The following is a 15,297-nucleotide window of genomic DNA, read 5'->3' as shown; positions in this document are numbered from 1 at the left end:
CAATCACCCCCCTCTCCTGGCTTCCCACCCCATCTTCACTAGCCCACTCGGTGATGGGTGCAGAGGAATATTTTTCAAACCTCAGACCCACCCAACCCTGCGCTTAGACCCAGCTCAAAAGAGTAGGGTATTTTCTTTGAGTGAGTCTCGCTGGGCTTTTCAGGCTAATGAGCAGCAATCTCCTGCAGGGGCCAGAGACTCTTCCAAATGTGTCACGGCCCCTTTAAAAAGCTGGGCAGGATTTTTTTCCCCAACCCTATGTCTATATTAGGTGACGCAGAACTGCCCGTCGCTCCTGTCATCGAGGCCCCTGGCCCAATGGCAGGCTGAGTCCCCCTGCTCCGTCCTGCTCCCGCCTCTTCTGCCCCTGGTGCTCCGCGCTACCTGCTGCCCCGCCACATCCAGGGCAGAGAGGCGGGTGCGCGGGCGGGCGGCGGGCACCATGCGGGGAGGCTGTCCCCGGGGGTGGGCAGCGCCACTCTCTGCCGCCCACCTGGCGCTGTGAGACCGGCGCCGCCACCATGTTCCCCAGCCCTGCGCTCACACCCACGCCCTTCTCAGTCAAAGACATCCTGAACCTGGAGCAGCAGCAGCGCAGCCTGGCCGCTGGGGACCTGTCCGCGCGCCTCGAGGCCACCCTGGCGCCCGCCTCCTGCATGCTGGCCGCCTTCAAGCCCGAGGCCTACTCGGGGCCCGAGGCCGCAGCGCCCGGCCTAGCAGAGCTGCGCGCGGAGCTGGGCCCCGCGCCTTCGCCCCCCAAGTGCGCTCCTGCCTTCCCAGCCGCCCCCACCTTTTATCCTCGTGCTTACGGCGACCCTGACCCGGCCAAGGACCCTCGAGCAGATAAGAAAGGTAAGGAGAACCCAAGTCCTTCCTCTCTGGAATCGCTTTCATGCCCAGCTCCCTGGGCCAAGAAACCCTGGCCTGGCAGAAGCACATCTGGGCTGAAGGCTGGGCGCGGGGAATTTGGAGTCTAAGAGTCCAGGCTGTCCCTATCTTCTGGCTCCACAGCCAAGTTTAGAGGAAACGCCGGAGTTAGGGGGTTAGGAAAAACACAGAGAGAGGGAGACTTAAAAATGTTTTTGGCCTACAGAGCCCCAGTAGGTTTGGGCCTTGCTCTTGGATCTGTTACCAAGTTAAGCTATCTAACAATTTGCGGTAGAACAATTCTTCGTATCGGAGGGTTAAAAATCTCCTTTGGACTTACGGGTATTTTGAGATTGAGAATTGCTAAACAGAAAGTTTAGCCCGCAGGTCCTGGGCCTTGCGGTGCCCCTTTGTGCCAGAAACGGAGTCTGGGAACAGGGTCGTGGTTTTGAGATGCGATGCTGGAGACCTCAGGAGTTGGATGTGGCTTTGTTTTTTCCAGCACAATTTCCAGGCAGGGCCCGGCAGAAATTCTCTTCCGGGAAATATTAGAAAACATGTAAGGAACGAAGACGCTGGGGAGCGGGGAGAAGATTCCCAAAGGTGGCTGTATACAAAAAGTTTTAAAGCAGGGGAGAGTGTCTAGCCTGCTTGCAGAGGGCAGCGGCACTTGGGGCAAAAGGCAGAGGCGCCCAATGGCTTCCCTGAGCTAGCAAAGCATTCGTAGGTTTTTCTAGGGGCAGAGAGAAGGTCCGGGAACATCTGAGGAGCACTAGCATGGACTGCCACCGACTCGGATCCTACAGGACCTGTGTAGAGGCCTCTGCCTCAGTCCCCGCCACGGTTACTGGGAGGTCAGGAAGTCGCACAAACAGCAGCTGGCAGCCCCACTGGGAACCTCCAAACTCACACCTTTGGGTCTTCTAGATCTTTAATGGTTTGGTTAAAGACAAGCTGACCACCGAGAGTCAAACCTAAGTGTCCCTGATGTCATTCATCCCCGAGCATCGTTATGATTGTATTTTCTTTGCATCCAGAAAAGCTAAGTCACAGACTGCCTTTAGAACGCCAACTACCCGGGGCGGGGGAAGGGGCAAGATTTCTCTTGTTTCGTTTTGTCCTGCAGCTTGTAGGGTGTCTACGACACTTAGGCTTTCTCCAGATGCGCAATTGCGCCAACATCGAACCGTACGAACCCCGCGCACTCCGCGGTGAGCCGAAACCAAGCTGGGCGCCCCACGCAGGACAGGGTGGCATCCCCATCAGAGCCCTGAGCTCCTGGCTGGCGGCTCAAACCGACTATCTCTCTGCCTCCCCTCCCCTTCAGAGCTGTGCGCGCTGCAGAAGGCGGTGGAGCTGGACAAGGCCGAGACGGACGGCGCCGAGCGACCACGCGCGCGGCGGCGGCGGAAGCCACGCGTGCTCTTCTCGCAGGCGCAAGTCTACGAGCTGGAGCGGCGCTTCAAGCAACAGCGGTACCTGTCCGCGCCCGAGCGCGACCAGCTGGCCAGCGTGCTGAAGCTCACGTCCACGCAGGTCAAGATCTGGTTCCAGAACCGGCGCTACAAGTGCAAGCGGCAGCGGCAGGACCAGACTCTGGAGCTGCTGGGGCCGCCGCCGCCGCCGGCGCGCAGGATCGCGGTGCCCGTGCTGGTGCGCGACGGGAAGCCCTGCCTCGGGGACTCGGCGGCCTACGCGCCCGCATACGGTGTAGGCCTCAACGCCTACGGCTACAACGCCTACCCCTACCCCGGCTACGGAGGCGCGGCCTGCAGCCCGGGCTACAGCTGTGCCGCCTACCCCGCCGCGCCACCCGCCGCGCAGCCCGCCCCCACCGCCAACGGCAACTTCGTGAACTTCAGCGTTGGGGACTTGAACGCCGTGCAGAGTCCCGGGATGGCGCAGGGCAATTCGGGCGTGTCCACGCTGCATGGCATCCGAGCCTGGTAGGAAAGGGACCTGCCTGGGGCGCCCCGGACCTACTCCCACTTTTAGAAGGGCGACGGCTCCGGGGAAGGAAGGGCTCCTCCCAACTATGACCTGTCCCTCGGATTTCACAAGCACCCCGGTGCTGGCCTGGGAACTTTCTCCGCTCCATCCCCTTTGTTCCCCGGTGCGCTGACGCAGCCTGGTGTCTCGGGCCCCGGGAGTGCTCTTTCAGGGCCACAGGCACCCCCGACGGATTCCACACTGGGACCCAGAGCCCGGGTGCGCGGGCCTAGAATCCCGGAGCCTGGGCCCGGCGCCCGGGCCCTGGCTGCCTTGCCGCCTCCCACCCACCCGTATTTATGTTTTTACCTGTTGCTGTAAGAAATGAGAACCCTCTTCCCATTAAAATGAGTGCGCTGACGCCCCACGCGTGCTTCTTTTAGGATTTCCTAGCGCAGAGATCGCCTCCAGGTCTCAGGCGTAGGCTTTCACTGGACAAATTCATAGATCCTCTACCGATGAAAGTTAACACACCCAGAACCCCTCGCTAGGCATTTTCTGAGGGCAACCTGTTTTCAAGGTTAGCTGCGGAGGGCGCGATGGGTTTTATAACTTGCCTGTGAGCAAATAGATGTAGCTTAACCGGTCAGTTTCTTCTCCCTTCAGAGCGGGAGGGCGCCTAGGGAGCACAACCTCATCCTTAAACTCTAATCGCGACCAGCACTGTTGCTGGACATCGAGGAAAACGTCACAGCCCGTTTTACAGATGAAAGAGCCAAGGACCCTTGTCTAGGTTCCCCTTGACTCTACTCCTCATGGAAGCCCCTGGGGGTCCCCTGTCAGCTTCAAGAGCTTCCCAGCAAAGCTGAGCACAGAGAGCGAACCCAAAACGGTGGGAGATGGCTGTGAGTGTGGTGCCTCCAGGGGGAAACCCTACAACCTGGTCGGCACCTTCCCTCAGAATGCCGCTGTTTTTACTGTAGTTAACACAACTGTGATTGACCAATGTAACCGCTCTGCTGCTCTTTCCAGGCGAGAAAACAGGTTTGGTGAAATGGGGTGAAAGCTGACAGCTGCGGGGCTTACCCACTGCGCCTCAACTTTTTATGCCAGGGCTCAGACTTCAGCTTCTCTGTCCCCAGCGCTAAGGGCCAGATAACTAACCTCATCTTCGAAATCAGGATGGGGTCCTGGCTTTGTCCTCTCACTGCTCTGGAGCAGTGGCTTTTTGGCTAAAGGCCAAGCCCAGCGCCCCTATTTGCAGTCTCAACCTTGCTTGTGGAGTTTAGGACCAGAACCCTGCAGTGAGCCCTTGATTCCCAGCCTAGAGAGGTTGGGTCAGGAACCAGCACTTTGCAGCTGTGGAAACCAAGTGGCTTGCTTGCCAGTCTCGCCTTCTAACCCCATAGTGGAGGGGACGACTGTACACGCTGCCTCTTAGGGTCCTAGAGAATGCGATGCAATTGCAAGCAGACAGTTGCCCATGGCAGGGCTCTGGGCTGGGTGAAGAAAAAAGGGTACACAGAGTGTGTGCCTTCTCCCACACCCGAGACAGGCCATCACAGCCTGTAGACAGGTGGATGTATTCTGCTCAGCATTCCATTTCCTGGGTCTAAACTAATCCAAACTTCAGCGGCCACTGCTCGCACTCCAGGATACAGTTGTGGATCCCACCAACTAAATTGACTTGACCCATGATTGCTTTTCCTATTCTCTTTGTAACTCGTCAGTGAGGCTATCAAGTGTGAACTTTGTAGGTGACAACCTTCTGTCACAGTGTCAAAAGCTGGACACACCTGCCATGTGCACATACACCTGCTGCTGCGTGCTAGGTAGTGCGGTTCCATCTCTCAAAAGGAATGCGCTGAGGCTTGTGCCAGCTCAGGTAGGGCAGCACTCGCCACTGATCAGCCCGGGGGGCCTAACACACAGTCTAACACACAGCCTGGAAAATCCTTCAGAAATCACCCACATTCTCACTTTTACAAAGATTAGGTTTTGCCTCTGGTTCCTGCAGAGCCTCCGACCTCTGCGGTCTCTTTCATCTTATATTTATGCGCAATAACTTCGGAACAAGATTTTTTTTTCATTTAACATTATATATCACCCCTGCTTTCCCCACCCCCACCCCGCACTGCCAGAGGCGGTACCCAGAGCCCTTCACACACTGGGCAAGCTGTGCTGCGGAGCCACATCCCCAGCCCTGGGGAGTTTTCCAGGACGTCTTCTCCTTTGCAACTCCTCTTTCAGGAGTCGGCAGAAGGACACCTTTTTGTTTGTTTGTTTTTGGAGACAGGGTTTCTCTGAGTAGCCCTGGCTGTCCGGGAACCTCTTCATAAACCAGCTAGCCTCGAACTCAAAGACCCACCTGCTTGCAGGGGTTAAAGGCATATGCAAACCACCAGGAGCTCAAGAGACCTGTGGCTAGCTGACGCCAAAGACAGAGTTGTCCAAAACCAGACTCTGGGGTGGGAGTGCAGGCAAGAACGCTTCCTAGACGTTCTGCAGCCTAACCCGTTTTCCCTTGCGTTCAATGGTCAAGGTCACATCTTCTCTAAAGGAGAAACTGCAAATGGCCCAGAGCCCTGATTCGGAGCTTGAGGGGCTGTTATCTAGTAAAGATACAGCTGGGCGGTTCCTGAGGCTCACAAACCTAGCACAAGCGAATCCCAGGCCTCGCCAGCAGGCTTCTTACTCTCACTGGCCAGCAAACCAGTTTTCTGAGCCCAGTGGAGAAGCACTGGGTTTTCAGTCTCAGCTTCAAGGCACTCCTGCGTCAGGAGTGTGCCAAACTCACATACCGTACACACCCCCCACATTCAAGTAGGCATTAGTTGTCTTGTTTCTCAATTGTTGTGTGAGCAGGATAAGAAAATTTAACCAGGACAGAAAACCTGGGAAGCAGGAGGGGCCTGTGAAGAGACAGAGCTCAGGCATGGGGAGGCTCCGGAATGCCATCCATCTTGTGACACACACACACACACACACACACACACACACACACACACACACACACTCAAACAGACTGTGCACAGTTTAAAAACATTCTGAGAAAAACAGTGGCAGTGGAGGAGGTGAGCTCCTGGAATTGGGCTCCAGCAGGTGAAACCAGGCCACTGCTCCCCTGCACACCAGTCCCAAGGTTTGGCCAGATGGGAACACCCTCTGTCTTAATTAGAATAGCCCCACCTCTTTATTAACATTATCATTATTGTTTTGTATGTTTGCTTGTGATGTTGTTTGAGTGCGGCCATGCAGATGTCACCACACACATGTGGAACCCTGGGTTCCAGGGTGCAGCTCAGGTCCTGGGCCTTGCCCTCCTGACCCTGCTTCTCTTTCTGCTTCAATTGCTCCAGAAGCCGACACCTGGTTGTGTATCTGAATACCAGTATTTAGACAAAGAAAGGGGTCCATCAGTCCCAGACCCAAGAAGCACCCACATGTGGCCCCTTGGGTCTACAAGAGCACACCCTTCCCTGCTTTCCAAAGTATTTCTCCCCAAACTCTCCTCACCCCCAGCAGGTCTTGACTGGAGACAGCAGCCCATGGTCCCCATGTCTTGTAGACTGGGCTCCCGGAGAAAGGAGCCTGTGACCTAATGTCATTTAGTCACAGAGAAGACTATTAGCCCTCTTCGTAGTGCTGGGGAAACAGGTGAAAGTCATCTTACTCCCTCCCGAGAAGGAGCAGGGACTTGCCCAAGGGCACACAGCTAGAGCTTGGTTCCAAATCCCAGCAGCCCAGCTCCAGGGCCCAGGAGTCTGGCACTCGTTCATGCACTGCTCAGGGCTGGTAAAATGCAAACACCAAAAAAGTCGTTTAGTCAGTTAAACAACAGTGATGAGATTAGCTCCCACTTGGTGGGAAATTTCCTCTTGGGCTCCTACACACCTGGGAAGCATCTCAAGGGGAGGGCATGATGCTTAGGCTCCCAGATTGCTGGACTGGCAGCCTAACCATCTTGCTCCCTTCCGCTGCTTTTCAAGGGAGAGTTTGTCCCCAGAGTCTTGTGAGCTGTCAAGAGACCTCACAAGCTGGTAACCCAGAGCTAGCACAATGCCCCCAAGCTCTGCCCCTGCTCCCTGGCCTTACATCCTCTGGTACAGGCTGGGGGTGGGGTGGGGTGGTGGTGCTAACTGTACATCTCTGTTGTCATCTTCCAAGGAGGAAATTGACACCCAGACAAATTAAAGACATCACTGCCTAAGGCCACTCAGGTTTGAAATCCAGAAGGTTCCAGGAGAACCAGCTCCATAGGCACTCCTCAGCAGTCCTCCATCTCTCCAGAAGACACACACTGCCCTGGAGTTCCTGCCTGCTCAGCTTCACAATGGATCCCTAGGCCAGGTTGATGACCAGGTACCCTGGAGGTGGGCTCCAGGTCAGAGACACAGCCTGGTAGCCCTCAGGACCCTAGGGAGTCTCATGGCTTCACAATGACATCCTGGAGAGAGAGAGAGAGAGAGAGAGAGAGAGAGAGAGAGAGAGAGAGAGAGAGAGAGAGAGAGAGAGGGAGAATGGAAGGGACCCACTTGCCTTGACCCAGAAGACAAAGCTGGCCCTGTGGTCTGTGCAGCCCACCTCCCGCATCAGAGACATTATCTTTGCCCAGATCCACTGCGCCTTGGCACCCTGGAGGAAGAGGAGGGAGACCCAGCCCGTGGGGGCGCACTGTATCGGTGTTGCAAGGCCACTCACTCCTTGTGGCTTCATGTACAGTGGAAGAAAGTAAGGATTTCAAAGGTCTTGTCTCTGGCCCTGGCCCTGCATTCAGGAAGTAGCTAAGCCGAGGGCTGACATGACAAGCCCTTTGCTTCCTGGCACACCAGCCAGCCTCCAGCTAGGCCTGACTGAACTCCAACTTGGTGAGAACCACACCTGGCGCAGGTTGGCTCTGCTGCTCCTACTGTTAGGGAGTTTCTACACCGGTAGTGGGGTGAAGGGAGGCTCTCGTTGCCAGGGAGGCCCTTGGAAGCCTTGCCCAACCTCACATGGGAAACTTGGCTCCTGGTGGTCTTACTGTAGACACCTCCTTGCAATTGAAGAGCTTGGAGCTGGAGAGATGGTTTGGTGGTTAAGAGCACTTGGTGTTCTTGCACAGGATCCAGGTTCAGTTCCCAGCACCCACATGGTTCATAGCTACCTGTCACTTCAGTTTCAGTGGATGATGCCCTTGTTTGGTCTTCTCAGGCAATACATAGACTGCATGCAGATAGTGCACACTCCCAATTCATAAAATAATTTTTCCCCATTTTCTCCCAAAGCCATCAAACATGACAAGTGTCACCTTATCTGGCCTCACTGGTGACTATATGACTCCTTCCCATCATCCAGTTTTCTGACTAGTACAAGCACCTACAAAAGCCTTTGGAGAGATGCAAAGTTTGTAATACATGAACACTTGGTGCATTATGATGGCTGCGGATCCCTGGTAATCCCAAAGTACTCATGATGTCAGCATACTTTCTGTAACTTCAGAAGTTTAGACTCGAGAGAGGAGGCTGGACGACGGTTAGGGCACTGACTGCCCTTGCAGAAGACCTGGGTTTGGTTTCCAGCACCTACATGGAGGCTCACAACTGTTTGTAACTCCAGTTCCAGTGATGCCTTCTCCCAGCCTTTGGGTGGGGGAGGGGAGGAATGCACTCAGGTGTTACACAGGCAAACATGCAGGCGAAACACTTGGATACATAAAATACGAGCAAAGAAGAGATTTGAAATTTTTAGGACAATTCAGAGGAAGTATACAAGTCTAAGACTAGCCAAAATTGTACCAGGCTGCCGTGGGATGTCTTTCTGTACACTGTGAATATGTGTTGCTCTGATTGGTAGATAAATAAAGCCATTTGGCCTATGGCAAGTCAGCTTATAGCTAGGCAGGAAATTGAAGAGAGAGACAGGAAGAAAAAAGGCAGAGGGGAGAGAGAGAGACGCCATCCCACCATCCAGGGAAGAGCATGTAATGGCACATAGGTAATGCCACAGAATACGTGGCAACATATAGATTAATAGAAGTGGGCTGGGTTTAGTTATAACAGCTAGCTAGCAAGAAGCTTGAGCCATAGCATGGCCATACAGTTTATAATTAATATAAGCTTCTGTGTGTTTACTTGGGTCTGAGCAGCTGTGGGACTGGGCAGGACACAGGAAAACTTCCAACTACATTTGGTGTTTGCCATTGGGCATTGACCCACATAGACATAAAAAAGCTTAAAGATTCTGAACACACAGAAACAGAGCCACACTAGGCTTTCTAGTCTCACAGTCTCATGCTAGCAGTAGCATAGAGACTCGTCTCCCAACAGCTGCCTATGAGATGGAGCTGACTGCCAGCCACCAGGAGCTAAGCAGTATGGTGGATTCTCACAGCAGAACACCGTGGTGTCTCCAAGCTGCACAACACACTGCATGGTGGATTTAGCTTTTGCTAGTACAGAAAAAAATAAAAAAGAAAGGAAGGAAGGAAGGAAGGAAGGAAGGAAGGAAGGATTTCTGTGCTACAGGCTGCTGGATGGAGGCATGGACCCACTGCCTCCCAGAGTTGGCAGAGAGCATGGCTCCCAGAGCTGGTGGTGAATTACCTCAGCCATGTTGGGAAGCTGAGGTGGACAGAATTGGGAGTCAAAGCTGCTGCTTCAGTACTAGGCACTGTAGTTTAAAGCAATAGATTCACAATAAGTCAGATTCAGGTGGAATAAACCCTAAACAGTTTACAGTGTATGTAAACATGTATGTAGGCTTATAAGAGAGAGGAAAGTGAATATAGACAGTTATATAAAGAATTAGTTTTAAAAAAATAAAATCTCTTAAAGAGACAGTAAAAGTAATATAAAAAATAAGTCACATAAAGATGGAAATCACACATAGAGTCTGGAATATATTGTCTTTGGGATTTTTAACTACAGAAAGACATTTGATTGTAAAGGCTGCTGAGTTAAGCCTATATATATATTTTTTAAAGGTATCTTGACTTCAAAATTTATGTCTAAGGATACGTTGCTTTGGAAAAGAGGTTCTGCTTTTGTTTCCACAGAAGATGAGAACCTATGGATTGCTTCCAAGCTAATATGGTTTGATCAACCAAGAACCCCTGAAAGGTCTCCAGTGACAGCCATGGCCCAGATGATCCAACATCCAAAACAGCTTCAGAGCAACTGACTGAGACAATGCAGCCTCACAGACTACTCCAGTCAGGACTTGACCATAATTCTTAATTTTCTCAGCATCCTCATAAGATTACCAGCACTCCCAACCAGCAGGAAGTAGTATGAGAAGCTACTCCCAAATTCCCTAAATATTGTTTATAAATGTTTATTTTTATTTAAAAGGGGTTGATTATAAATACAATCTCTTTCTAAAAAAGAAAAGAGGATAATATAGATATGATAGAATAAAAGAGTAGATTATTGAACCTACTTTTAAAGGGCAACAACTTGTTTAAAAGTTTTATATTGTTTTAGATTTTAGTTTATTACAAATTTAAATTAATTTTGTTATACTGTATATATATTTCTACTCTTGTTTAAGGTTTTATGTTTATGTAACTCATTTAAATTTTATTATATAATTAAGCCGGGTGTTGGTGGCGCACGCCTTTAATCCCAGCACTCGGGAGGCAGAGCCAGGCGGATCTCTGTGAGTTCGAGGCCAGCCTGGGCTACCAAGTGAGCTCCAGGAACGGCACAAAGCTACACAGAGAAACCCTGTCTCGAAAAACCAAAAAAAAAAAAAAAAAAAAAAATTTTATTATATAATTAAGAAATACAGATTAATAGTTAATCATCTATGATAATCAAACTTATAATCATATTAGTTGTTTTTTAGGTATACAAAGATATATTTCAGATAGATAGGTAATCTTCAAACACTTTAAAGACCTACAGAATATGACATTTTAAATGTTTTAAAAACTTAGACTTTCCTGGACAACGAGACATATCTGCTCCTGGCAGAACCAATTTACTTCAAAGAGGAAGATGGGCATCAAAGACACTCCATATGGAGTTTATCTTCTTGGCAGAATGGCCATTTGGGCAAGAAATTGCCCTTGCCTGGACTGCTTGACAAAATGTTGTATCAACTGGACATGCAGGACCCATGGAAAAACGACCACTGAATTTGCCAAAACAAGGCAAAATGCTCCTTCAGTTTCCTGCTTCATAAAGGAGACTGTCAAATATTCTACAGAACACAGGGAGAAGTGACTAAAAAACTCTAGACCTATTGGCTGAAGATGGATACCCCAATGTTACAGAGGAACTTTGGATGACTGTCCAGGTAGCCAGTGGTGGCACACACCTTTAATCCCAGCACTGAAGAGGCAGAGGCAGGTGGGTTTGGCCTAAGGCAAGTCAGGTTATAGCTAGGCAGGAAATTGAAGAGAGAGACAGGAAAAAGAAGGGCAGAGGGGAGAGAGACACTATCCCATGCCATTCAGGGAGAAGCATGTAATGACACATAGGTAAAGCCACGGAATACACAGCAACATATAGATTAATAGAAGTAGGCTGAATTTAGTTATAAGAGCTAGCTAGCAAGAAGCTTGAGCCATAGCATGGCCATACAGTTTATAATTAATAAAAGCCTCTGTGTGTTTACTTGGGTCTGAGTGGCTGTGGGACCAGGCAGGACACAGGAAAACTTCTGCCTACACCAGGCTTTTTCTTTTGAGCCACCAACCAGCTCCCAAATCATGACATGGAGACTCCTTATTAGTTATGAATGCTCTGCTTAGTTTAGGTTCCTTTCTAGCCAACTCTATTAACTTAACCTGTTTCTCTTTATCTACATTTTGCCTCAGGGCTTCTTACCTTTTCTTACTTTCTTGCTATCTCTATGTCTGGGTGACTGGCAGTTACCTGGCTTCTAGCTCCTGTGTCTTCCTTGTTCTCGTCTCCTCTTTAGCCTACATTTCTCCTCCTACTTATTCTCTCTGCCCACCAGGCCTGCCTATCCTTTCTCTGCCTAGCTATTGGATGTTCAGCTCTTTATTAGACCAATCAGGTGCCTTAGGCAGGCAAGGTAAAACAAATGCAACACATCTTTACATAATTAAACACACCTTTACACAGTTAAAGCAATATTCTGCAGCATAAACAAATGTAACACATCTTTGCCTAGTTAAACAGATATTCCACAACACAAGATATTCTTAATAAGTGATGTGGGGAGATCCCTATGAGACAAAAGTGCAGGTAATGAATGTCACAGTGTGATGCCAGGGCAGATAGACCAGTGAAACAGAAAAGAGTACCCAGAATCTGAGACGGGTATGTTTTTGAAGGTCAGTGGGGAAAGTGTGGATTTTCTATAAATGATTCTCACATCCAAGAACCAGCCCAGCCCAGCCCCACTAAGCCTCTGAGAATGGTTACTTCAGAATCATGTGACTAGAAGTCTCCATAAGACTCGAACCAAATGAAAACAGGTCCCTACCTCATACCACTCACAAACACATCAGGGCTGATTAAATAGAACCTGTGCAGAATAAGCCTACTGAACATTTACAGATAATGTTAGAAAATGTTTTTAAGACCTCAGAGTAGGAAAAGAATGCCTGAAAGACTGACCACAGCATTTAAACCGGAACTCCCCAAGACACCACCCACAGAGTGGGAGACACAAGCTGCAGTCGGAAGAACTTGGTCAGATATATATAAAATCAAAAACAGAATTAACACCCTGAATACATAGTAAAATTCTGTAACTCTTCCCTGTCACTGGAGTCTAGTCACCGGCTTCCCTGACATTAGCCCCATGAGCCTGGCACACTCCTGCCTCAGGACCTTGTCCCAGCTGCCCCTTGACTAGGATGCCCTTCCCTAGAGAACTGCCTGCTGAATGTCTCCCCCTTTCACATCTTTACTCCAATGTTTTCTTATCAGAAGGTCCATCCTGGGTATTCCATTTATTTTGTTTTCAGACAGTGTCTCTCTATTATATAGCTCTGGCTGTCCTGGAACTCACTCTGTAGCCCAGGCTGGCCTCAGACTCACAGAGATCTGCCTGCCTCTGCCTCCTGAGTGCTGGGAATAAAGGTGTGCACCACCACCACCCTACCTAAAAATGTTTCAATTTATTATTATTACTGCATGTCCATGATGTGTGCTGTGGGCACACATGTGCCTGGTGTACTTTGGGAATAATTTTGTGGAGTCCATTCTCTCCTTCTACCTTTACGTGAGTTCTGGGGATCAGGCTCAGGCTCTTGGGGCAGCACTTTATCTGCTAAGCCACTTTACTGGCCAAGAATGGATTCTTTACTCTGATTTTCAAAGTAAAAGAAACATACTTCTAGTTGGTGGTAATCCTAAGACTGAGGAGGCAAAAATATTATAAGTTCAAGGCCAGCCTGAGCTACATGGTGAACCTCTGTCTCAAAGAGAAAGGTGAATCAGGGAGGACCCCCTCTGGAAATGGGTTTTTTAAAAAAAGATTTTTTGTTTTAGTATGTGTATGTATGTGTACCTGTGTACAGGTATGCACAAATGGGCACAGGTGCCTACGAAGGCCAGAGAACATTGGAACCTCTACAGCTTGAGTTACGGGTGTTTGTAAGCTACCCGATGTGGGTGCTGGGAACAGAACTCAGGCCCCCAGCAAGGGCAGTAAGTGCTCTTAGCCCAAGCTGATCTACCTCTCTAGCACTTCTCTCTCTCTCTCTCTCTCTCTCTCTCTCTCTCTCTCTCTCTATATATATATATATATATATATATATATATATATATATATATATATATATTTGATTTGTTTTGTTTTGTTTGTTTTGTTTTGTTTGTTTTGTTTTTTTTTGAGACAGGGTTTCTCTGTGTAACCCTGGCTGGCCTGGAACTCACAGAGATCCGCCTGTCTCTGCTCCCAAGTGCTGGGATTTTTTTTTTTTAACAGAAGAGATCAGTGTGGGTGCAAAGGGCCACTAATAATGCCAGGCCACAGGCTTGCCTTCTGTCAGAGTCATTAATTTCCAGCTGATCTCTTCCAGCATTTTTAAAAAAAGATTTATTTATTTATTATGTATACAGAAGAGGGCGCCAGATCTCATTGCAGGTGGTTGTGAGCCACCATGTAGGTGCTGGGAATTGAACTCGGGACCTGTGGAAGAGCATTCAGTGCTCTTAACCTCTGAGCCATCTCTCCAGCCCCCCAAGTGCTGGGATTTTTAAATTTTTAAACTATACAGTTTGCTCATCCTGCTTTGCAAATTGCCTCCCTCCCTCTGTCCTGGAATTTGTTCAACACGGACTTCCTGGACTTCACCAGGGACTTCATAAGAGGGAGAAAGTTTTGAGTCAGAGGTAGGGCGTGACTACAGCCGCTGTGGTTGGAGTCGCACAGCTGGGAGCCATGACCTCACAGAGTCCAGAAAGTAGGAAAGGGCAGGCAGCTTGTGACACCTGGGTTTGGGCTTCTGGCTTCCGGGACTGTTAGGGTCATGAATTTGCCTGATGCATCATGACAGTTTGCAGTAGGAGAAAGCGAATCCTCCCCTTTCTGGTCTGTTCGCAGGGCAGCCCGGGTGATCTGTTCAAAGCCAACATCAGCCAAATGTCTTCTGGTGCTTGGGTGGCCAAGGCAAGAAAATCACTATCCTGGGCCCTGCCTCAGAAAACCAAACCAAGTCAAAGAGTGACAGCCCCACATCTCACTCCCTGCACGAGGGAGGACCCCAGCCTGCCCACCCCCGACCCCCCCATGCCCACCTCCATCCCCAGCCCTGCCTCCCACTGGCAGGTCCCATTGATCACTCCTGGCCATCACCTTAGCCACACCTCAGAGATCCTTTTGTTCATAACATGCCTTCCCACTTGGCCTGTGTTCCTTCAGGACTCAAATGCCACTTTCTCAGAAGGAATGTGCCTGAGCCCTGTCTGACTGGGTTCTGAGATCTGCTGCCTGAGTGCTGTTTCAGCAGCAGGCGTGGGGACAGCAGGGACTGTGTCATCAGAGCCCACGCTATTTGCAGTTACAAAGGACCAGGCTGCACCGGCCATACTGCCGTGTGCACTCACAGTCACCCTGCACATAGACGCTGTCACCCTGTTCAGTTTTTTTTACAGCTGTGGCTTGAGTCTCAGCCCACAGAACACAGAGAAGAAGCAGAGCCAGCAGGGATCTGAGTGGGCTGTCTCCAGAGCCCACGCATTTTTGCATACAGGCCCATGGCCTCTGAGTGTTCACTGTTGTTGGGCAGACAGTAGTTGCACAATAAATATGCAGCACATACAAGGATGTGATCTAGAGGTGTCCTGTGGTTTGGATGTAGTCTGTGTGAACTCCAAGTGCCAAAGTCCTGGTGCCACTGTAGCAATATTAAGAGGCAGTGGTGTGGTACCTTTAGAGAATGGAGCCTACAGAGAGGGAGGTTTGGGGGTCACTGGAGACACACATTTGGAAGGGAATAACATAGTGATACGGGACCCCAGTTGCCTGCTGGCATCCAGCCTCACTGCATGATCAAGCTCTTGCATCTGCCATGACACGATATAACCAGGGGAAGCC

General features: G+C 50.2%; 1 protein-coding gene across 3 annotated transcripts; it reads left to right on the top strand.

Annotated features, from left to right (window-relative positions):
* The first annotated feature begins 308 nt into the window (after positions 1–308).
* Nkx2-5 (NK2 homeobox 5) lies at positions 309–3,216 on the top strand. 3 transcript variants are annotated; one of them, XM_006978865.3, is made up of 2 exons: positions 309–852; positions 2,195–3,216. In XM_006978865.3, exons 1-2 carry the CDS (start codon positions 522–524, stop codon positions 2,815–2,817), a joined length of 954 nt encoding a protein of 317 aa, XP_006978927.1. In that variant the 5' UTR covers positions 309–521; the 3' UTR covers positions 2,818–3,216. The 3 variants fall into 3 exon arrangements, with proteins under 3 accessions (XP_006978927.1, XP_076434194.1, XP_042139355.1); XM_076578079.1 differs by lacking the exon at positions 2,195–3,216 and adding an exon at positions 1,674–2,188; XM_042283421.2 differs by lacking the exon at positions 2,195–3,216 and adding an exon at positions 1,605–2,188.
* The last annotated feature ends 12,081 nt before the right edge of the window (positions 3,217–15,297 follow it).

The sequence above is a fragment of the Peromyscus maniculatus genome, chromosome 8, assembly GCF_049852395.1.
Source record: "Peromyscus maniculatus bairdii isolate BWxNUB_F1_BW_parent chromosome 8, HU_Pman_BW_mat_3.1, whole genome shotgun sequence".
NCBI lineage: Eukaryota > Metazoa > Chordata > Mammalia > Rodentia > Cricetidae > Peromyscus > Peromyscus maniculatus.
Note: the sequence above shows the minus strand (reverse complement) of the source record. Positions and strands in the feature narration are given on the sequence as shown.

What these genes read in the sequence shown, in the direction of transcription:
- Nkx2-5 (XM_006978865.3), top strand. Translation starts at nt 522, where the DNA reads ATGTTCCCCAGCCCTGCGCTCACACCCACGCCCTTCTCAGTCAAAGAC. An exon ending in CCCTCGAGCAGATAAGAAAG is followed by an intron (nt 853 to 2,194) that starts GTAAGGAGAACC and finishes CCTCCCCTTCAG; the next exon opens with AGCTGTGCGCGCTGCAGAAG.